Source organism: Neofelis nebulosa, chromosome 1 (assembly GCF_028018385.1).
Source record: "Neofelis nebulosa isolate mNeoNeb1 chromosome 1, mNeoNeb1.pri, whole genome shotgun sequence".
Taxonomy (NCBI): domain Eukaryota; kingdom Metazoa; phylum Chordata; class Mammalia; order Carnivora; family Felidae; genus Neofelis; species Neofelis nebulosa.
Window position 1 is genome coordinate 240,101,009 of NC_080782.1, and position 24,845 is coordinate 240,125,853.

General features: G+C 40.1%; 1 protein-coding gene across 6 annotated transcripts in view; it reads right to left on the bottom strand.

The window, feature by feature from the left end:
• The window catches only part of SGCG (sarcoglycan gamma), a 133,266-nt gene that overhangs the window by 21,618 nt on the left and 86,803 nt on the right, over nucleotides 1–24,845 (bottom strand). For all 6 annotated transcript variants that reach the window (XM_058690072.1, XM_058690040.1, XM_058690033.1 and 3 more), the window contains exons 4-5: nucleotides 23,822–23,909; nucleotides 15,405–15,524 (exon numbers count right to left, since the gene is read on the bottom strand). In XM_058690072.1, the coding sequence (XP_058546055.1) occupies nucleotides 15,405–15,524; nucleotides 23,822–23,909 (208 nt within the window). The remainder of the gene's footprint in view (nucleotides 1–15,404; nucleotides 15,525–23,821; nucleotides 23,910–24,845) is intronic.

Sequence of the window (24,845 nt, forward strand, 5' to 3'; positions counted from 1 at the left end):
TGCTTGGGATTCTCTTTCTCTATCCCTCTGCCCCCTCCCCTGCTTAGGTGCTCGCTCTCTCTCTCTCTCTCTAAAGCAAAAATAAAAACAAACAACCCCCCTTCCCCCCCCCCCCAAAAAAAAACCCACAAGGTCTATTCGAATGGGTTAAAAAAATAAATTTCAGCTAAATGCCACTTTCAAGAGAAATGTAAGTCATTTAATATGAGGATTTAGGTTGGAAGGGTAATTTAAAGAGGTCATCAACTTCCTACAGGAGTTTAGAGAAGTCATTGTACTGGGAAGTGATGTTTAGCACTGATGGAATCATTCTGTGATTAAAAGGGGAATATCAACACATCTAAGAAAAGCAAAGCGGGAGCAGAAATTATTGGACCACTGAATTAATCAACCTGCAGACTTCTCATGTAAGATGATACATGTCCTTATCACTTAACCCAGATTTAATTGGGTCTTTTGTTCTTTTCAGCTGAAAGATCGTCAACTGATGGGCCAGGTTATCCGATGTCCACAGAGCTTCATTACCAAGTGTTTGGAGATCTTGGTTATGTTCTTAAAGGATATGGTGATCTATTAGCATCTTGTAGATAATCTGTCTTCATGTCTTTTTAAGGGACCTGGACTTATCACCTTTGTTTACGTCCACTTTTTCAGTTGTTGAAATCTTATTCTCCAGATCCTCAGTGGCTTTGTGAGTGACCGCAGTATTTCTCTACCATCACTTCTGACTTCATGTAATCCTGCTTAGCCACAACAGGTGCAAAGAAACGGAACTGGCTTATCACTGAATCTTGCTGTCCTCAAGAGAAATTGGATACCATTATAGGACCTTGTTTTTCTTACTAAATGTTGGGGAATGGGCCCAGCCAAGCACATCGCTGCCAAGGAATCAAAGTAGATTTTTTGCCAGAAGTCAGTTCTGGCAATAGCCTAATAAAACATTTTTTTGAGATGAACTTCTGATGCTGCTCCAGTAATATGTTCTATAACTGGGTTAACAAAAGGGCATGCTAACTTTGGTCACTTGGTGACCAATTCTATTCTTAGGGGGAAAAATAAGACTGTTTAAAGGCCGTGATCAATTTCAAACCGAGTTCATGAAATTATTTAATCTCCTCCATAAATCTGATTTAAAAACAATTCTTCAGTTCCGCAGCTGACTATAGCCTAAATGGAAATTGCTTAACACAAAACGTTGTGTAAATGTAATGGTAAAACATCTTAATTTGATACATTTATATATTGTAAGATGACTGTCATTGTAGCGATAATTAGCATCTCTGTCATGTTACCTAGTCGTCCTTTCTTTTTAGTGACTGTGATAACCAAGTTCTAGTCTCTTAGCAGTTTTGATGATTAAACACAATAATGTTTTCTATGCTCATTCCAGTCTGCATGAGACTCTATTTACTACTTGTTGCAAGTTGGTACACTTACACAACATCTGTCCTCTCCCCCGTCCCCTGGCAACTATGGTTTTATTCTTGGTTTTTATGAGTTTTGCTTTTTTTAGACTCCACATAGGACATCAGACAGTTGTTTTCCTCTGTCTTATCTCACTTAGCATAATGTGTTCAAGGTCTGTGTTGTTGCAAACGGTAGGATGTCCTTTCTCATGACTGAATAATAATACCCTATTGTATGTATACACAGCATCCTCTTTATCCATTCATCTGTTGACGGGCACTTAAGTTGTTTCCGTATCTTGGCTACTGTGAATACTGCTGCAGTAAATATGGGAGTGCCTTCGTGTCTTCAATATCCTGCTTTCGTTTCCTTTGGGTGTATACCCAGAAGGAGGATTGCTGCATCATATAGATACATGTTGAGTTTTTTCAGGACCCTCCATACTGTTTTCGACAGTGGTTGAGACAATTTCCATTCCCACCCACAGCGTACTCCCTTTCCTCCACATCCTCACCGATACGTGTTATCTCTTATTTTCTTGATGAAAGCCATTCTAACAGGTATGACGTGATATTGCATTATGGTTTTGATTTGCATTTCCCGGATGAGTATTTACGTTGAACATTTTTTCATGTACCTGTTGGACATTTGAATGTCTTCTTGGAAAAATGTCTATTGAGTTTCTTTGCCCATTTTAAAATCTTTTTTTGTTTGTTTGTTTTTGAGTTGTGTGAGTTTTTTGTTGTTCTTGCTCTTATTGATTTGTAGGAGTTATGCACTTGAACATTTTATCGTTGAGTTTTTATATATTTCAGATATGAACCCCTCCTCTGATATACGGTTTGCAAAAATTTCTCCCATTCTGTATGTTGATTTTCATTTTGTTAATTTTTTATTTTGCTGTACAGAAGCTTTCAGCTTTGTACAGTCCCTCCTGTTGAGTTTTTCTTTTGTCTGTTTGTGCTTTTGGTGTCACATCCAAACAATCTTTGCCAAGACCAATGTCGAGGAGCATCTTCTCTAAGTTTTCTCCAAGGAGGTTTAGGGCACCAGGTCTGATGTTCAAGTCTTGGGTCCATTTTGAGTTAGATTTTGTGAGCGGTGTAAGACAGAGATCAAATTCATTGTTTTGTACATGTTTATCCAGTTTTCCCAACACCATTTGTTGAGGGGACTATCCTTTCCCCATTGGGTGTTCTTGGCTCCCTTGCTGAATATTAATTGAGGGCATATGTGGGGGGTTAATTCTGGGCTCTCAATCTATTCCATTGGTCTACAGGTCTATTTTTATGCCAGTACCATACTGTTTTTATTACTATAGCTTTGCAGTACAGTTTTTAATCAGGAAATGTGATACCTCTAGTCACTCTGCCCCCCCTCAGGATTGCTTTGGCTATTAGGGGTCTTTTGTGGTTCCAAGTTTTAGGACTGTTTTTTGTATTTCTGTGAAGAATGTCATTGGCATATTGGTGGGCATGCTGTTGAATCTACAGATGGATTTGGATAGTACAGACTTCTCCACATTATTGATTCTTTTGATTCATGAATATGGGATGTCTTTCCATTGGTTTGTGTCTTCTTCAGTCTTCAACAAAGTCATGTAACTTGCATTGTACAGATCGTTTACTTCCTTGGATAAATTTATTCATAACAAAATATTTTACTGTTTTTGATGCTATTGTGAATGGGATGGTTTTCTCTACGTCTTTTTCAGATGTTTCATCGTCAAGTGTATAGAGATGCAACTGATTTCTGTATGTTGATTTTACATCTTGAAACTTTACTGAAATTGCTGCTTAGTTCCAGCAGCTTTTTTGGTTGAATCCTTAGAAGATTTTCTACATAAAAAGTCTTATCTTCTGCAAATGGAATCTGCTTAAGAATTAAAGAGGTTTCATTTTATTCTTGGAGTACTGAAGACAAAGGTAATGGAAAGAAACCATTTCTTTATGCAAGAGTCAAGATCAGGATTTAGCACCAGTCAGATATTTGGAGTGTACTACATTAAATAAAGAACCACTTGATCTCTCCTCTTTAATCCTATGCTTTGGGCAGTCATGCAAGTGACCAGGAGAGAGAAAAGTGAAGCAAAGCATTTAATTTTCTTTCCCAGTCCCCAGAGTGAAATTGGCTCTGTCTCTCCTATCAGTCCTCTTTCCTTGGCTCTCAGCCGCTGCTGCTTCTGCTCCAGGAAACTCCAAAGGCTACCTGGAGTGGATCCATTTAAAACAAGACCAAACTTTTATAGTAAGTAGTGGAAGGAAGCTTTAATGGAAACTGATCTTTAAAAATTAATGTTTATAAAAATATGCTTATTGTATTTTATATTTAACAAAACTTAGTTCTAACTATAACTACGAATTCACAGAAAATAAACAAAGAATAACTCAAGTTTTGTCCTGCGGTGCACTTTTTCCAACACAGTTGGAATTATATGATGGCTGTATTAATTTTCTATTTCTGTGTCACAAATTGTGACAGACTTCACTGCTTAGAACAGTAACCACTTGTTAGCTTACAGTCCTTTGGTCAGAAGTCCTACCCAGTGGGCTTGGTTGGATTTTATGCTCAAGGCATCACGAGGGCAAAGTCAAGGAGTCAGCCACGCAGTGCTCTTTTCTGGAGTCTCTGGGTAAGAATCTTGTTCCAAGCCCAGTCAGGCTGTTGGCAGAAGAGAGTTCCACGTGGTTTTAGGGGTGAGGCCCTATTTTCCCACTGTCAGCCTAGCACCTAAGATTCTAGAAGCCACCACATTTCCTGTCACATGGCCCTCTCCGTCTTCATAATAGCAACAGAGAACCCTTTTAGCACTTCAAATTCTCTGGTTTCCCCGTTTACCACCAGTCAGAGAAAACTCTCTGCTTATAAAGAACCCATGTGATTAGAGTAGGCCGTCGAGAATGGATCCTCAGATAGACGCACTCCCATTTGCCACAGAAATAACATAATTACGGGAGTGATATCTTATCATATTCACAGCTTCCTCCCACGCTCAGAGGTGAGGGAATTTTACAAGGGCAAGGTCGCTGGGGGTCTCATTCTTAGAATTTTGCCTACCACAGCGACACAACATGACATTGTTCACAAGGTTTACAGAGGCAGTAAAACCATCGTGACAGTCAAACCGATGGCACTGCCACGCTTCCCAAAGGTGAATAATGTCATCTTTTGACCATTAGTAACATTATTGATCTTTGGAGTACCCGCCAGGTCACCTTCTTGGTTCACTTTCACTTCTTCAGCGGCTGGCAAGTCTGACTTCCCAGGTCTTCTTTTGCTACTGGTTTTGTCAGTGGTTCCAGTATTTCTGTACCACTTTTGACTTCTGGAGCCCTGCATCTTTTGCAAGAGTCACAATCGAATTTCACGACCAATCTGTCTCTGCCTGGTTGCGCTCTGTCCACTGTCCTCCAGTCAGCGGAAGACCCGGGGTAGAGATGTGTGCGGCTGTATGTATCGTGAAGTGCGGACAGGTGAGACATGAGCCAGGTCACATGGCTGTTCCGTGAGCAGCCGGGACTGCAGCTCGGTCTGGCTCTCAGAGCGTCATCCACTCTTATTTTTAACAATCGTCTATTAATAGCCCTTCACGCTCTACACTCTATTCAGAACGATGAATCTTACTTTTTCGTCCGGACAACCTCTAGAGATTTCTCTAGGACCACCTCAAATCCCTCTTTCCTTGAGAAACCCTGTCTGACCTACTCTGTGTCTCTTCCCATCACACTCTGGCACAACTGACGTCCTTGTCCAGGCTGCTTCTGTAGCCCTTGGCCCAAACATCTATTACAATCCTTAGCAGACTGTGTCCAACCAATTAATTTGTGGTAACGGCTCTCCAGTTAAAATATAAACATCATGTGAAAGGAAGTGTGTCTTAATTATTTTGTACTACAGGCATTTAGCTTCATTTCTAGCTGGCAATACACAGGAAGGCAATGTGAATGTAAGTCCAGAGAAACGGCGTAGGGTTAAGTTAGACAGGTGGTCCTCAACCAGAGGTGATTTTGCAACGCCGTCATCCTTCCGAAAAGTTTTGGCGATGTTTGGAGACATTTTGGTTATCATAACTCCCAGGGAAAGAATGCTGCTGGATTGATGGCTGAAGGTCAGGGACGCTGCTGAATACGCTGCACTGCACAGATACCCCCACACATATACCAAAGATATTATCCAGCCCAAAACGTCAGTAGTGTGGAGGCTGAGAAAGTTTAAGTTATATGACACAGAGAGGGAATCAGACCTTAGAAAAAAACAAGGAGAGAAGTCAGAATTGTACGACTCCTTGCATTGCTTTAACTGCAAATTTAGGGAAGCTAAGAACATACTGAAAAGCTGAGAAGAGTCAAGGTCTGGGTCGAAATGTCACTGTTCATGCAGTCACCACTCCTGGCTGCCCTGGTGAGGAGAACTCCATATTGTTTTAAAGGCATAATGACAAGGAAAGTATTCAGAAATTACAGGTACAGTATATTTGCCCCAGTTAGTTTCACTGGGGAGCAGAGGGGCTTAGAAGAAAACCATACAAGACAAAAATAATTATGAAAAAGAAGAAGAACATAACTTATCTTTAAAAAGGCTAACTTAAAGGCACCTGAGTGGGTCAGTGGGTTAAGTGTCTGACTCCTGGTTTCAGCTCAGGTCATGATCTCACAGTCTGTGAGATCGAATCCCACATCAGGGTCTGTGCGGGCAGCGTGGAGCCTGCTTGGGATTCTCTCTCTCTGCCCCTCCTGTGTGTGCGAACTCCCCCCCCCACCCCCAAATAATAAAAAGAAATTAAAGAAATTAAAAAATAAATACAAAGGCTAACTTAAATGTGTGTGCCAGAGAGAGCATCTATCTGGTACCAACAGGTTTTTCCCACTGACTCCGGTCAGATTAGTGTAGGGAGTGGTTCTCAGCCTGTGGTCCCTGGAACAGCAGCATTACCTGAAAACTCATAGGAAATGCAGATTTTCATGTCCCATTCCACACCTGCTGAATCAGAAACTTGGGGAATGAAGCCCAACAATATATATTTTAATAAGCCCTCCAGGTGATTGATACATGTATGCAGGTAATAAATAATATAGGTGCTTATCAATTTTTTTCACCTCTTCCACTAAAATTAACATCAAAGCCTGGAAGGAGTCCTACGCTAAGAAAAATTTCACTTAAGGGATTCCCTGTGTAGGATGGCTTGGGGTTGTAGCAATCTCTCCTGTTTTTTAGGCTGTTTTCCCTACAGATTTCATTGCCCTGCAGTGCCATAATACTTTATCAAGACCTCTGCTGTCCTCTGTATATACTGATCCACTTAATTTAGCAATGTTAGTATGGTAGGGATCATCAATCCACTTTGAAAAATGAGGAAACAGCCAAAAGAGATCAACTTGCCTGAGGTTATGTGGCTAGTAATTGTTGAGACAGGAACAGAATCTAGATCTAAAAAGCCAATATGCTTTGTACTAGCAATAGTAGAGTTCTTTTTCTTTTTTTTTTGAAGTTTATTTATTTATTTTTGAGGGTAGGGGAGGGTATTTTGAGGGTAGGGCAGAGGAGGGGCGGGAATCTCAAGCAGGCTTCCCACTGTCAGCCTGGAGCCTGACACAGGGCTTGAACTCATGAACTAAGAGATCATGACCTGAGTCAAAATCAAGAGTCAGACACTTAACTGATTGAGCCACCCAGCACCCCTGAGATAGATTTCTGATGACTGAGGCACTTGGACTTTCTAGCCATTTCTTTATTAGGAAACAATCAATGTCCTTTAAATAGATTTCCTAACGTCCTTTATTTTAGTAAGAAAACCACAGACCCTATTGCTTTAGTATATGCTGCAACATAGGTATGATTCTTGTAGTTTGTTTTGTTAGGAGTTACACACTACACAAGACTTTATACTAGGGTTGAGTCTGCTTCTATGTTTTCTTTGTTAGTTTTTAAAATTAATTTTTTTAAATTTATATCCAAATTAGTTAGCATAGAGTGCAACAATTATTTCAGGAGTAGATTCCTTAGTGCCCCTTACCCATTTAGCCCACCCCTCCTCCCACAACCCCTCCAGTAACCCTCTGTTTGTTCTCCATATTTATGAGTCTCTTATGCTTTGTCCCCCTCCCTGTTTTTATATTATTTTTGTTTCCCTTCCCTTATGTTCCTCCGTTTTGTCTCTTAAAGTCCTCATATGAGTTAAGTTATAGATATTTGTCTTTCTCTGACTAATTTCGCTTAGCATAATACCCTCCAGTTCTATCCACATGGTTGCAAATGGCAAGATTTCATTCTTTTTGATTGCCGAGTAATACTCCATTGAATGTATGTATATACCACACTTTCTTTATCCGTTCATTTATCGATGGACATTTGGGTTCTTTCCATACTTTGGCTATTGTTGATAGTGTTGCTATAAACATGGGGGTTCATGTGTCCCTTCGAAACAGTACACTTGTACCCCTTGGATGAATACCTAGTAGTGCAGTTGCTGGGTCACAGAGTAGTTCTATTTTTAATTTTTTGAGGAACTTCCATACTGTTTTCCAGAGTGGCTGCACCAGCTTGCGTTCCCACCAACAATGCAAAAGAGATCCTCTTTCTCCACATCCTCGCCAACATCTGTTGTTGCCCGAGTTGTTAATGTTAGCCATTCTGACAGGTGTGAGGTGATATCTTATTGTGGTTTTGATTTGTATTTCCCTGATGCTGAGTGATGTTGAGCATTTTTCATGTGTCGGTTGGCCATCTGGATTTCTTCTTTGGAGAAGTGTCTATTCATGTGTTTTGCCCATTTCTTCACTGGATTGTTTTTTGGGTGTTGAGCTTGATAAGTTCTTTATAGATTTTGGATACTAACCCTTTATCTGATATGTTGTTTGCAAATATCTTCTCCCATTCTGTTGGTTGCCTTTTAGTTTCCTGATTGTTTCCTTCCCTGTGCAGAAGCTTTTTATTTTGATGAGGTCCCTATAGTTCATTTTTTGCTTTTGTTTCCCTTGCCTCCAGAGACGTGTTGAGTAAGAAGTTGCTACGGCCAAGATCAAAGAGGTTTTTGCCTGCTTTCAACTCGAGGATTTTGATGGCTTCCTGTCTTACATTTAAGTATTTCATCCATTTTGAGTTTATTTTTGTGTATGGTGTGAGAAAGTGGTCTAGGTTCATACTTCTGCATGTCGCTGTGCAGTATTCTCGGCACCACTTGCTGAAGAGACTATCTTTTTTCCATTGGATACCCTTTCCTGCTTTGTCAAAGATTAGTTGGCCATACGTTTGTGGGTCCATTTCTGGGTTCTCTATTCTGTCCCACTGATCTGAGTGTCTGTTCTTGTGCCAGTACCATACTATCTTGATGATTACAGCTTTATTGTATAGCTTGAAGTCTGGGATTGTGATGCCTCCTGCTTTGGTTTTCTTTGTCAAGATCGCTTTGGCTATTCGGGGTCTTTTCTGGTTCCATACAAATTTTAGGATTATGTGTTCTAGCTCTGTGAAGAATGATGGTGTTATTTCGATAGGGATTGCATTGAATATGTAGATTAATTTGGGTAGTATCAACATTTTAACAATATTTGTTCTTCCTATCTAGGAGCATGGAATCTTTTCCCATTTTTTTGTGTGTCTTCTTCAATTTCTTTCATAAGCTTTCTACAGTTTTCAGTGTATAGATTTTTCACCTCTTTGGTTAGATTTATTCCCAGGTATTTTATAGTTTTTTGTGCAACTGTAAATGGGATCGATTCCTTGATTTCTCTTTCTGTTGCTTCACTGTTGGTGTATAGGAATGCAATGGATTTCTGTGCATTGATTTTATATCCTGCAACTTTGCTGAATTCATGAATCAGTTCTAGCAGTTTTTTTGGTGGAATCTTTAGGGTTTTCCATATAGAATATCATGTCATCTGCAAAGAGTGTAAGTTTGACCTCTTCCTGGCCGATCTGGATGCCTTTTGTTTCTTTGTGTTGTCTGATTGCAGAGGCTAAGACTTCCAATACTATGTTGAATAACAGTGGGGAGAGTGGACATCCCTGTCTTGTTCCTGACCTTAGAGGGAAAGCTCTCAGTTTTTCCCCATTGAGGATGATATTAGAGTTGGGTTGTTCATATATGGCTTTTATGATCTTTAAGTATGATTGTTCTATCCCTACTTTCTTGAGGGTTTTTTTTTTTCCAGAAAGGATACTGTATTTGGTCAAATGTTTTCTCTGCATCTATTGAGAGGATCATGTGGTTCTTGTCCTTTCTTTTATTGATGTGATGAATCATGTTAATTGTTTTGTGGATACTGAACCAGCCCTGCATCCCAGGTATAAACCCTACTTGGTCGTGGTGAATAATTTTTTTAATGTATTGTTGGAGCCAGTTGGCTACTATCTTGTTGAGGATTTTTGCATCCATGGTCATCAGGAAATTGGTCTATAGTTCTCCTTTTTAGTTGGGTCTCTGTCTGGTTTTGGAATCAAGGTAATGTTGGCTTCATAGAATGAGTTTGGTAGTTTTCCTTCCATTTCTATTTTTTGGAACAGCTTCAAGAGAATAGGTGTTAACTCTTACTTAAATGTTTGGTAGAATTCCCCTGGAAAGCCATCTGGCCCTGGACTCTTGTTTTTTGGGAGATTTTTGATTACTAATTCAATTTTCTTACTGGTTATGGGTCTGTTCAAATTTTCTATTTCTTCCTTTTTCAGTTCTGGTAGTGTATATGTTTCTAGGAATTTGTCCATTTCTTCCAGATTGCCCATTTTATTGGCATATAATTGCTCATAATATTCTCTTATTAATGTTTTTATTTCTGCTGTGTTGGTTGTGATCTCTCCTCTTTCATTCTTGATTTTATTTATTTGGGTCTTTTTCTTCTTGATCAAACTGGCTAGTGGTTTATCAATTTTGTTAATTCTTTCAAAGAACCAGCTTCTGGTTTCATTGATCTGTTCTACTGGTTTTTGGTTTCAATAGCATTAATTTCTGTTCCAATCTTTATTATTTCCTCTCTTCTGCTGGTTTTGGGTTTTATTTGCTGTTCTTTTTCTAGCTCCTTAAGGCATAAGGTTAGGTTGTGTATCTGAGATCTTTCTTCCTCCTTTAGGAAGGCCTGGATTGCTATATACTTTCCTCTTAGGACCGTCTTTGCTGCATCCCAGAGGTTTTGTGTTGTGGTGTTATCATTTTCATTGGCTTCCATATACTTTTTACTTTCCTCTTTAACATCTTGATTAGCCCATTCATTCTTTAGTAGGATGTTCTTCAGATTCCAAGTATTTGTTACCTTTCCAAATTTTTTCTTGTGGTTGATTTTGAGTTTCATAGCGTTGTGGTCTGAAAATTTGCACGATATGATCTCAATCATTTTTTACTTACTTAGGGTGATTTGTGTCCCAGTATATGGTCTATTCTGGAGAACGTTCCATGTGCACTGGAGAAGAATGTATATTCTGCTCCTTTAGGATTAAATGTTCTGAATATATCTGTTAAGTCCATCTGGTCCAGTGTGTCATTCAAGCCATTGTTTCCTTCTTGATATTTTGATTAGATGATCTGTCTATTGCTATGAATGGGGTGTTGAAGTCTCCTACTATTATGGTATTACTATCAACGAGTTTCTTTATGTTTGTGATAAAGTGATTTATATATTTGGGTGCTGCCACATTTGGCGCATAAATGTTTACAATTGTTAGGTCTTCTTGGTGGATAGACCCCTTGATTTTGATATAATGCTCTTCTGCATTTCTTGATACAGTCTTTATTTTAAAGTCTAGATTGTCTGATATAAGTATGGCTACTCCAGTTTTCTTTTGTTGACCATTAGCATGATAGATGGTTCTCCATCCCCTTACTTTCAATCTGAAGGTGTCTTTAGGTCTAAAGTGGGTCTCTTGTAAACAGCATATAGATGGATCTTGTTTTTTTATCCTTTCTGTTACCCTATGTCTTTTGATTGGAGCCCTGAGTCCATTGACGTTTAGAGTGAGTACTGAAAGGTATGAATTTATTGCCATTATGTTGCTTGTAGAGTTGGAGTTTCTGGTGGTGTTCTTTGGTCCTTTCTAATCTTCATTTCTTTTGGTCTTTATTTATTTATGCATTTATTTTTTCATCTTTTCTCCCCTCAGAGAATTCCCCTTAAAATTTCTTGCAGGGCTGGTTTAGTGGTCACAAACTCCTTTAATTTTTGTTTGTCTGGGAAAGTTTTTATCTCTCCTTCTGTTTTGAATGACAGCCTTGCTGGATAAAGAACTCTTGGCTGCATATTTTTCTGATTCAGCACATTGAATATATCCTGCCACTCCTTTCTCACCTGCCAAGTTTCGGTGGCTAGGTCTGCTGCAAATCTGATCTGTCTTCCCTTGTAGATTAAGGACTTTTTTCCCCTTGCTGCTTTCATGATTCTCTCTTTGCCTGAGTATTTTGTGAATTTGACTATGATATGCCTTGTTGATGGTCGGTTTTGTTGAGTCTAATGGGGGTCCTCTGTGCTTCCTGGATTTTGATGACTGTCTTTCCCCAGGTTAGGAAAGTTTTCCACTATGATTTGCTCACATAACCCTTCTATACCTATCTCTCTCTCTTCCTCTTCTGGGACCCCTATGATTCTGATGTTCCTTTTTAATGAGTCACTGATTTCTTTAATTCTTAAATCATGCTCTTTTGTCTTAATCTCCCTCTTTTTTTCTGCTCCGTTATTCTCCGTAACTTTGTCCTCTATATCACTGATTCTCTGTTCTGCCTCATCCATCCTTGCCACCGTGGCATCCATTCGTGATTGCAGCTCAGTCATAGCATTTTTTATTTCATCCTGACCAGTTTTTACTTCTTTTATCTCCACAGAAAGGGATTATAATCTATTTTTGACTCCACCTAGTATTCTTATTATCATGATTCTAAATTCTGGTTCAGACATCTTGCTTGTATCTGCGTTGGTTAAGTCCCTGGCTGTTGTTTCTTCCTGCTCTTTCTTTTGGGGTGAATTCTTTCATTTTGTCATTTTGAAGGCAGAAAAGGAATTAATGAGGTAGAAAAAATTAAAATTAAAAAATTAAACACACACACACACACACAAACTGAATAAATGATTTTACATACTGGGTGTGTTTTGGTCTGGGTGTTGAAAGGGGCTTGAAATATTAGAGAAAAAGGGGTAAAGAAGAAAAAAAAAAGGAAATCGTGAAAATTTGAAAAAATGAATACACTGAAGTAGACTAAAATGAAATGATGGAAGTAAAATAGAATTTGAAAAAATTTACACAAAAGTAAAAAATATAGTAAAAACAAAGAAAAGTATTTTAAATGAAAATTGAAAATAAAAATGAATTTTTTCTCTTTCTGTATTCAATAAAAAGAAAACAAATGAAAAAGAGAAAAAAAGAAAAATAAAGAAAAGTGAAGAGATGGATCTAACAGACTGAAATACGACTGGAATTACTTTGTTTTCCCCTAGAAGTCAGACTATGAAGCACTTTATAATCCATAAACCAAGGAGGCAGTGAGACTTCTAGTCTTGAAGAGCAAGGATGGCCCAGTTGGGCAGGGCTTAGTGTAATGGCTCCGTTCTCCACTAGATGGCGCTGCTAGCCTACTGGGGTGGATTGTTGTGGCGCTTGTAGGTGCATACGCACACGCACAGAAGCGGTGAAAATAGCATCACCCAGCTACCCAGTCTCTAGTATCGGAAGTCTGTTCTTCCCAATCAGCAGTCACACACCCATCCTCTGTCTTCAGCTCTCGTCCACTCCCCGGTTTTCCACTGTCTGTGACCAGGCCCCAGGCAGTACCTCTATTCCGAGTTTTATCTCAGATGCGGTTGTTTTCCCTGGCCTCTTACTTCCGAAGGACTGCAGCTTTGACCCATTCCGCCCCTCTGTGGGAGGGTCTCACCGAGCAATGGTAGGAACGTTTGCGGGACCCTGCTGCTGCCGATGCCCAGAGACTGCGGCTGTGTGCCAGCCCGCCCCAGAAAATGTTCGAGAGGTGTTTCAGGGATTACCGACAATCACAACACACACCTGGCACCAGGCTTCACCCTTAACGACCTTGTTCCAGCACCAGTGAATGTGGCCATTCTCTGGGGTCTGCTGGGCCCAGGTTGCCTCACAGCCTCTACCAAATGTCCTTCCAGCAGTGGAACCGCTTTTCCCCATGTGGCCTGAGAAACTCTCGGATCCCACTCTGCTCCTGGGGATTCGTCCTTCCCACCAAAGCACCGCCAGGTATGGAGCTGCGGAGGTGCAGCCTTTGCGTTCCCCTTGTTTACAGTCTTAATGGAATTTAAACCCTCTCCTTTCTCCCTTTTTAGTTTAGTCCCTGTGGCTGTTTCCAATTTTCCACTTTCTCTCCAGCTGTTTTTGGCAGGGAGTGCTTTTACCGTATTCTCCCCACTGTCTCCGTCCTCTCTCCACATGCAAAAGCAGCTCTCTGCCCTCCGTGGCTTCTCTCTCCCCACGTTCTCCTCTCCGCGCCGCATACCTGCTGAATTCTTGGTTTAGGTTGTACATATTGTTGTGTTAATCTTCAGATCAGTTTTCTAGGTGTGCAGGATGGTTTAGTGTTGGTCTGGCTGTGTTTCATGGACGCAAGACACACAAAAAACTTCCATGCTGTTCTGCCATCTTGGGTGCCTCCTGAGTCTGCTTCTTAAGGCAGTTTTCATTTATGAGTATTGGTAATAATGTGTGAGAGAATAAGGTTGCCATTGTTTTTCAGAATAGTACAGAAAAGTGCTGGGATGAATTTAACTACCGTCTTTCTCATTACATTTTTATAGAAGCTCAGCAGGTAAATTTCACACACGTTCTGGACATTTTTTTTTCACAAAATTGCTTTTTTTCAGTCCTAAAAGTGATTCTTATAAGAATCTCACCCAATCTTTTTTTCCAAGAGAGACAATTTTTTGTAGCAATAGAAGGACTCCAAGTGCTTGATACAATGACAATAAAAGAAACTCTGGAGAAGGTTCTTTTGCAAAACCAGATGGAAAAGAGATACTTGAATATCATACAGACGACAGAGGAATTTATAAGTCTTTGGGTTACCCTAATTGGAAAGAGATAAAGGGTAACAATATGGTGGAAGAAAAGAGTAAGCAAAGATTTATGAGGAGGATTTCATTCTTCCAGGAGAGTATCAAGAATTAAAAAAACAAACATTATGAAGAAGAGTCAACAAATTCAACTACTTTTTCTTACCTGCCTGACAATTTCCAGAGTAAACTTGCCAAAAGTAAAATATGCTTTTGTGGAAGTGTATTCTACGGGATTTTGTTTTTCTCAAGAGTTCCTACGTATAAATGGATAAAGAAAATGTGATATTTATATATGCAATGGAATATAACTCAGCCATAAAAAGAAGGAAATCTTGCCATTTGCAACAATATGGATGGACCATGAGGGAATTATGCTAAGTGAAGTCAGTCAGAGAAAGACAAATACTGTGTGATCTTACGTACATGTAGAATCTAAAAAAGAAACCAAACTCATAGATACAGAGAACATACCGATGGTTGTCAGAGGCAGGAGATGGGGTTGGGCAAGATGGGTGAAGGGCATCAAAAGGGACAAACTTCTAGTTATAAAATATCCCTAAGTCCTAGGGATATGATGTACAGCATGGTGACTAGAGTTAACAATGCCATATTGGATATTTGAAAGTTGCTAAGAGAATAGATCTTGAATCTAACATAACACGAATCACTGAATTTTACTACCAATATTTATTGCACTACATGGTGACTGACTAAACGTTTTTAAAAAATAAACAGATAAAGAGCACTACATTAAAGAACCTATACACACACACACACACACACACACACACACACAGAAACATTGTATGTTAACTACACTGCAATTAAAATAAAAAAATAAAAGTTCTTGTCACTAGAAAAAACTTCCATGTGGTGATCGACATTAACTAGACTTACCAGGGGATCATTTCACAATATATACAGATATCAAATCATTATGTTGTTCACCTGAAACTAATGTTATCTATGAATTATATCTCAATTAAGGAAAAAGTTATCACACACCTGTTACTCGAAGTTTATCTGTACCAACCACAACTTCCTTTTCATCGACAGTAAAGAGTGGCTTGCCATCCTTGGAGTTGATCTGGAAGTGTTGACTCTGGACCTCTACCATTTTGGGACCTGCACGAGTCATTAAAACAGTTTATTAAGAAGTGTTTACTATACGTAGTGTCAAAATCTCTTTTTACACAGGCCACATCACCCAGCAATACCAAATTACTAAATATATAAAATCCGTTACCAACAGTATTTTTTAAAAATTTTGTGATTAAACTTTTTACGTTCTGAGCCTAAATCTATGATATTATTAAAATTAATTTATGTCGAATACATGCTAATCTACAAAGCACAAATGTATGGAGGTGCTGAATCACTCACTAGGTTGTACACCTGACCCAAAGGTAGCCCTGTTTGTCAACTATACTCAAATTAAAAAAAAAAAAATTAAAAAGAACAAGAAAGCATTAATCTATGTCACATAAAAGAATAAGTCATTTAAAAGTGAAGTTTTTCAAGTTAAAACTAGCCAAAAATAACATAATTTGTCTACTCAGCTTATGTAAATTTGTAATCTTTTGAGTATTAGCCAACTAAGGATTTTGTATTCTGAAACGTGAGGTTTGCGAAAGACCATTTTTATCTAATGTTTACTCACGCTCTAGAGAGCGTGAGTGGGGGAAGGGCAGAGAGAGGGGGACAGAGGATCCAAAGCGGGCTCTGCACTGACAGCAGCCAGCCCAACGCGGGGCTCAAACTCAGGAACCGCAAGATCATGACCTGAGCCAAAGTTGGACGCTCAACCGACTGAGCCACCCAGGCGCCCCATGAATGACCATTTTAAGAGTGGCTCACTTTCAAAGCATAAGAGACTCTTAAAAACAGAGAACAAACTGAGGGCTGATGGGGGGTGGGAGGGAGGGGAGGGTGGGTGAAGGGTATTGAGGAGGGCACCTTTTGGGATGAGCCCTGGGTGTTGTATGGAAACCAATATGACAATAAATTTCATATTTAAAATAAAATAAAATAAAATAAAATAAAATAAAATAAAATAAAATAAAAATAAAAATAAAATAAAAATAAAATAAAATAAAATAAATAAATTTGAGATCTAAAAAAGAAAAAAAAAAAAAAAAAAAGAATGGCTGACTTTAATGGCCAAAGCCAGCCCAGAAGATGAATCCTACTCAGATTCCCTTATGGCATTTTTGTCATTCTCTTCACTCCCTCCTTCTTTGTATTTCAGTGACAACAGCAACACTTTCCTGTCCCAGTTTCATCTCCTTAGGTGAGCTGTGGACTCACTGCTTTAGACTCCCTTTAGACTCACAAGGTTTGGTGAGTGTTCCCACGTGCCCGGGGACCGGGGATGCTGTGCCCTCAAGAGCATATGCGACCTTGTTCCATTTCCATTGCCCACACTCAGGCATTCACCATTTTATGTCTCTTAATTCTTTGTGTTTCCAATCTTTCTAACCCTGGAGCATAACGGATTAATCTCTCCAGGACACAGCTCCGAGCATTCGCTTAAAGAACTACATGCATTCCCTAATCCTTTTGTAGGTTTGCTTTATATTCTTATCTGGGAGAGTAAATGTACTGAGAAAATGGATATCTTACAGTCTTTGAGTGTGTGTTCCTGTATCACTCCCACTAGTCATTAAAGGTGAGGGATACCTAACTAGAAATTAAATAGAAACTCTTCAGTGAATACATTAAACAGTTTTGGGTATGGTCACCAACATATTCTTACGTTATTTCATTAATCAATACTGCAAAAGCCTTCATTTACCTATGTCTGTGTGTATGTGTAGGACAGTTATAAAGTGGACCACATTTCTCTATCTTTCCTCTATGTCTTAATCTTCTTTCTCTTAAGGAAACCTGACTTTATTTTTTGGATAGTGGCCTGTATTTTTGCTCATCTGCACTTTCACCCAGACTCAGTCACTCAGGGGTTCAGTGGCACCATTTATCTCTTCTGGATCACGGATATGCCTTAGACATTTGCCATATAAGTACTGATTTGCATTAAATGATGAATATTGAGTTATCTGAATTTAAAATTGAGAGGGGGAAAAAAACCTGGAATAATTTCTCCAGTAAGACTTCACTGTTTAGCTTACTGGAGACTCATATCACAGTTCTAGGGGGCTTGATTAAGTAAAAAGGGTTAAACGACATGATTTTTTTTTCTGTAACCATTGTTTCATATACGGTGACGAAATGTTCAACGAGTTTAGTTGCATAATTTTCATGAGTAGGGAAACCATATAAACCCTTACTCAAGTCAAAGTAAATGCAGGGGCGCCTGGGTGGCTCAGTCAGTTAAGCGTCTGACTTTGGCTCAGGTCATGATCCCATGGTTTCTGAGTTTAAGCCCCGCATCGGACTCTGAACTGACAGTGTGGAGCCTATTTGGAATTCTCTTCTCTCTCTCTCTCTCTCTCTCTCTCTCTCTCTCTCTCAAAAATAAAGATACAAACTTAAGAAAAAGAAAATGCAAAAATATGACTCTTGATCATAGGGTCATGAGTTTGAGCCCCACGTTGGGTGTAGAGATTACTAAAAATAATAATAATAATAATAATAATAATAATAAACTTTAAAAAATGTAAAAAACTGAGTGTACCACTCAGCACATATTTATGGCATGTTTTTTTATGTTCAAGGTTTTGTGCTAAGAACCCTGGATATATAAACAAGTGGGATATAGCTCACAACTTAGTGCACTGAAAAGCGAAGCATATAAACCTAGTTTCAGGACAAATTGGTAAGCGCTATGATACAAGCATGGGCAGTGTTTAATGAGAACCCGGAATCCATGGTCTGTCCTTATGGGTCAGGAATGGCACCCTGGGGAAATGATGTCTGAGCTGACCTTGAAGAAAGACTTTCCATTTCCCTGATGAAGGGAGAATGAGGCATGCCAGGTAGAGGGAAATACTAGAGGAAAGGCTCAGAAGTGAATAGAGTTCCGTCTTCATTTTATTAAAAACAAGGAGGCATCGAATGTTAACTTTAAACACGTTTCCACTTCAGAAAACATCATTCCCTAGCCCATAACCACAGGGATAATCATCTCTTAAAATAACTGAGTTTCTAATTAATCTTTTAAATTTTATTAATATTCTACTTGTTTTTATGAACCTCACTGAACACTGATTAGAGCCAAGCAAATAATCTTCTTCTGCAGTGGAGCTAAGAGATGAAATTCAAACTCTACCTTGGTGGTAAAAAAAACAAGAGCTATCTGGTAAAGGAAAATTTTTAACAAGTGGCTTTGGTACAAAGAAGGAAATTAAAAATGAAAGAAATAAATAAAAGACGGTTTTAGGACCTGACTAAGTTTGTGAAACTGGCCGAAGGGTTTTCTCCGGTGAAAATACAACCAAGTTTTTCCTGACATACAGAATCCCTGACAGCTTTGATTGCATGTGTGATTCCCTCCTCACCCCTCTGCCTCAGTCCCGGCCCCCCAGCCTCTTCCCAGGCAGCCGGGCAGGGAGCCAGTCTATTTCGGCCTTATGCTTCCTCTATTTCTTTTGGCCACAAATGAGCAAACACATGTATCTTTCCTTCTAGCCCTTTCCTACTTCCATGAAGGGTAGCCTACAATAGGTAAGCTTCTGCACTTTACTTTTATCGCTTACAAATATGCCCCGGGAGTTACTCCGAATCAATTCATAGACGTCTTCCTTATTCTTTTTAACAGATGCATGGTATTCACGTGGATGCACTTTGGTTATTCAACAGTTCACCAGTACATCTGGATATTTAAGTAGTTTTTGAAGTTTCTTTCAAAATGTTTATTTTTGGGAGAGAGGGCGAGCGAGCGCATGCTATTCGGGGAGGGGCAGAGAGAGAGGAAGACAGAGGATCCAAAGCGGGCTCTGGGCTGTCAGCACAGAGCCCAGTGCGGGGCTCAAACCCATGAGCCAGGAGATCGTGACCTGAGCCGAAGTCAGGTTGAGCCACCCGGGCGCCCCTGCCCCTTTGTCTTTTTTTGTGGAACCAGAAAGTGGATTCATTTAGGTTTTCTTCTGAATCTACTGTTTCTGGTTTGTCTTTTCAGCCACTGTAGTTGCCGGTTTTGTCTCCTCTTTAGACTTGGGTTCTTATGAAAACGTTCGATATCCTTAAGTGGGCATCACTTGTCTCTGGGCCCACTGGTGGTATTTCAATACACTTAATTTTGGGGTTTCCTGGGGGAAGTACTATTTGTTCCTCAGTTGGAGAAAAATCCAGGTGGAGTTTCTGGAAGTCTTTCCGGGTTAGAATCTGCTGAAGGCACAAGTTTTGGATTTCCCCTCTGAGAGCGTGCCGGTCAGATTCTTGGCAAATGCTTGCTGTTCTACAGGGAAGAGTGGTCCGTGTCAACCCATTCACCATTGACATCCTCCCCTCCTTGAGACTGGCACTTCCCCACCCATCTGTCATTCTCTTCCTCTTCTTTTGAATTCTAGAATGTCTGCTTCTGAGATGCAATCTAGCATCGAATTCTCCGTATTCTTGCACTCGTGCTTCTTTCGAGGCCTCCATAGGTTCACTCCAGGATTTCTTCTGCAACATCTGCGGATATGGTGCTCAGGAGAGCTGAACCAAAGTTCCAGACGATGTCATCACAGTTTTCTTTTTGTGTGTTTTACACAAGGCCAGATCTTGGAGGGGTCTCGGTCATAGACAGAGGACAAGTTGCTGTCTTGGAATAGTGTTGATTACTACTATCATGACTTTCCTAGACCTTTGGTCAATTACAAACTTGGCCTCTGCTTTGAGCAATGATGGCACGCTTGGGCAGCAAACAGAAGGCTCTTGGTTATTTCTCTTCGACGGGGCTGCAGAAACCCCTGCCCAAAGGATTGAAGCTAAAGAGAAAAAGTGCATGAATTCCCACCAGTCTGGAGAAAAGGTCCCTGAGCATCACCTTTACTTCAAATCTCTTGTCAGAACTTGCTGTGTGCTTTAGTAATTTATTTGCTAACCTGGGGGGGGAGGGGTCACTAATCAAGTGGCTGAAATGTCAAACATGTCTGTCACTGTCCTGCTTTGGTCTCTCGAGGATATTCTTACATCCACAGCCTGTTGCAACCCTGTGCTGTGTTTGGAGCGTCTCTTCCCTGGGGCGTGCTGCACAGGAAGGTCCCCTGTCTTCAGGTTTGCAGTCACTGTCCTCTGTCTCCTTTTCCCTGGGAAGGATTGCAAAGCAGCAATATCTAGGTAACTTCAGAGAAACATGCAGCTGGGATAACACTGGTGTTTTTGGCCTCATCTCTGATGTTTCTTCTGCTGAGTTCAATCATTACACCTAAAGATATCTTGGCTGCAGGTGCACTGCTGTTCCTTAATAGAGGGTTCATGCAACTCTGCAATACTACATTCACTTTATCCTTCTGTTTTACATTTCTATTCTTGATATTAGTCACGCTCTGGGTATACAAAGGCTTTTGCAGAAGCTTACCATGGCTATGCATAAGTTCCAAGAACCCTAACCAACTTAATGGGTTAATGAGATTCTTACTTCTCAGCTTTGCTATTCGAACACCTGGATCTAAGACAGTGTGATTGTGACAGAGGACATCTTTCAGCACCCAGGAAAATGATTTGGGTGTCTGCATGATGGTGACCAAATTGAGCCATAAACATTACCAGCCTCCCCAGTGGGTTTATTTGGTTGTTAGCTGAAAATCCCCAGTTGGATTGGTAGTGACCATAACTCTAGAGAAATCGCAGGGCAGAGAGGCCAGTGGCCCTGCTTGATCAAACTCTATACCGACTGCCAGTTGCCGGAAAGCTGGCGGTTCCCCAGGAACCACTGGCTGCAGCCCGGCTCGGTCCTCAGAAAACCCGTACTGCTGAACCCGACCAGCCCTCCTGTGTAAACTTTTTAAAGCTAACCAGAATTTGTCTCTGTTATTTGAAATCAAAAGAAAAAGACTGGTAGGCAACCAGAGCTGTACTCACAGTAAGTTTCCCGTTATTTTGCTATGAGTTGGTATCTTTCAGCTCAAAGATTTGAAGTGTTAGCTATTGTTCATGTCAGTGTTTGACTTCTTTGGGGATTTAAGACTTTTGGTTTTGACTGTACTGGTTGTCATTATTTTCAGTGGTTTAGTAATGACCAAGTATTCATTTCATTACATGGGATGAATTTGCCTAGTTCACATAAATTACATTTTAATATCCAGGTTGGCTACATTTAACTTCTTCCCGGAAACGTGAGGCCGGAACGGCTGTGATTGCGGAAGTCGTTTAGTTGAAAATACCCTCGGTGAGCTGGGTCCGCCACGTAGCAGAGGCTTTTCAACCAAGGGTTTAAGAAAAATCACCAGCTTTAACATTATATCAAGCACGAAACACCCAGGTTAAAACTCAAGATTTAAGGTGAACAATTTAAACCAATGTAATTCTGATGGGAAAATTTTTTTTTTAACTTTTTTTAAGTAAGTTCCTTGGTGACAAAAATGGTAACCATATTTGCAGGAAATAGGGCCATAATTTAAGGAAACTGGTGTGCCATAATTTAAGGAAATCTGATTGGAGAGAGGGAGTGGTACATTCCGGGCTGAGGGAGAGAAGTCCTGGGGTTTGCTTTTCCTGCTAAACTACTAATTCCTGCTGACTCCTGGTTTGGCTTGTTCTGCTAAATAGCTGTGTTCTTGAGCAAATTCGCTTTTCACTGCTTCAGTTTTTTTTCATTCATGGAATTGGAGGCAGATTTTTTTCACATATAACTCTCTTTTTTTAAAATTTTTAAAAAATTTTAAAAAGTGTTTAATTTTTTTTGGGGGGGAGAGCATCAGTGGGGGAGGGGCAGAGAGAGAGGGAGACACAGAATTGGAAGCAGGCTCCAGGCTCTGAGCTGTCAGCACAGAGCCTGATGCAGGGTTTGGACCCACGAACTGTGAGATCATGACCGAAGTCGGAAACTTAACAGATTGAGCCACCCGGGTGCCCCTAACTCTCTTGTACGATATATGAAAATCTACATTCAACAAAAAATTAAATGAGGAAATAAGTATTTGTAGTAAATCATTTTTATAAGAATATAAAGGGAGTCTTTTACTTGTGGAACTCCTAAGGGGTACGTACATATTATTTACATGTGACAGCATATAGAAAGTTGCATGTAGGCATCGAACAAATGGCAAATGAATGACAAAAGATGAGCAAAAATCCCTCAAACATATAAAAGCTAGAGCCAAAGAAGTCTGTGAGATAATGGTAAAGATAAATCATAATCCTACATAATCTTTCAAGAAAATATGATTTGATCTTAGACACGTTTCAAGAACATGTACGCTGAATAAACTCAGGTTCATGTCTGGAACCACTGAGAATCTCACTGGACTTAGTGACCAAACAAACTTCTAAGCAAAAGAGAAGTAAGTTATGAAGATTAAAGCAGAACATATAATATGGAACTTGTGTATCAACATGATAAAAAGGAATCATCAGGCTAATATACGGCTGCAGTTTCCAATGTAACATTATTCTGTTTCGTAAAAAAGAGACGTTGAAAGTTACCAGTTTGTGCTGGCGGGACACTTTTCATCTGTTCTCCCATAACCCAGAAGGCCACTCAGTTTCTTAGATTTGGCACATGTATAGACTGCTGATAGTATAGAGAAAGGATACACATTCCTTTCACTAGGTGAAAGCAATTTCTTCCTTTCATTTCTTCCACCTATGATCTTTCTCGGTAATCCTTTTTTTCTCACTGTATAAGAGTTCATGTGATCTCACTGCTGGGTGAGCTTACCCTCTGGTCTTAGCTGGTTGGATAGGATACATAGCTGCCCCCGGGCAGTTGGTTACACACATTACTTGGGCCAATTAGAGTACTTTCTTGTGAATTTAGAATTCATGAAACTAAAGACCACGCTGGCTGGTGTTGAGAAGCACAGCCTATCAGATGAAGAACCAGAGAGGTCCTGTACGTCCTACAGAGTTAGAACCGATGTGGCCAAGTGAAAATAATGGGCAGAGATGCTGTAGAAAGGAGGGGTACATGGGCGAGGAGAAAGGGAAGGTGAAGGAGGGGGTGGGGAGAGGAAGAGAGAGAGAGAGAATCTTTTGGCTCTTAGCCCCTGGTCTCTGTTCTTTTGAGGCCAGATACTTTGGCTCCTTTCCTTTGGTCTCTGAGATTCCTTTGCGTTCTGTACTAATCATGTGTCTTTTACTACCTTGAATGGTCCTCTATTTCTTGGAATCGCAATAACTTTAATTAAAATATCTCAGACTGTCTCCCTCGTGATGCCAACTATTCTCTGCAGTCAACACAGCATGATATTTAGAAAACTCGTACTGTAATTGTTCATGAGTAACTGTGAATTCTTCAAAAGAGAGACGTGTATCCATTCAGCACAACTATCCACGGACCACTCACATGCAAAGCACTGTGAAGAGGTTAGACTCACCCACTTTTAACCTGCCTGTGACCTCCCCTTCAGAGTTGCGTGCGTTGACGGTCACATTCTGAGTTGACTGAAGAAGCAGAGATGAATCCTAGAAGGGCATTTACAAAATGTGACAAATACATGCTATGCACTCATTTACTCACTTATTTTTAGAGAGACATATTTTTCGACTTATTTTTAGCGTGTACATGTGCGTTCCCGTGGGCAGGAACAACCAAAGGGATGGAGAGGGAGAATCTTCAGCAGGCTCCGCACTCAGCGCATCGGTGTAGAGCCCAACGCAGGGCTTGATCTCACGATCCTGGGATCATGACCTGAGCCAAAGTCAAGAGTCAAACACTCAAGTGACTGAGCCACCCGGGCACCCCAATGAATATATAGTATTCAAAATGACTGTGGGGCACCCGGGTGGCTCGGTCGGTTAAGCGTCCGATTTTAGCTCAGGTCACGATCTCGCGGTTCGTGGGTTCGAGCCCCACGTCGGGCTGTGTGCTGACAGCTCAGGGTCTGGAGCCTGCTTGGGATTCTGTGTCTCCCTCTCTCTGCCCCTCCTAATCACGCTCTGTCTCTCTCTCTCTCTCCAAAATAAACAAACATTAACAATTTTAAATAAAAAATAAAATGACTGTATATTTATATTCATATATAAATTTAGGATTTATATAAGATACTTTTTCCATAGTCAGAGATCCTGTGGCCCTACACAGTATTTTAAAATCTTGGATTATACTATGTTAAAAGAGTACATGAAAATTTTTTACTCCAACAGTTTCAAACAATACGTATTTATTATATTATTGCTTTTGTGGGTCAGGAGTCTAGGCACAGGCTACCTTGGTCCCCTGTTCAGGGTCTCAAGGGAACTGAAGGGCTGAGGATTCATTCCAGACTCAAGAGCTTCTTCTAAGCTCATGTGGTTGGTGGCAAAATCCATTTCCTTGCTGCTACAGGGTGTCCTAACTCCTTTTTTCATAAATTATAATATTTTTATGGATTCGCACTGCTCGCATGCAATGGCTAGAGT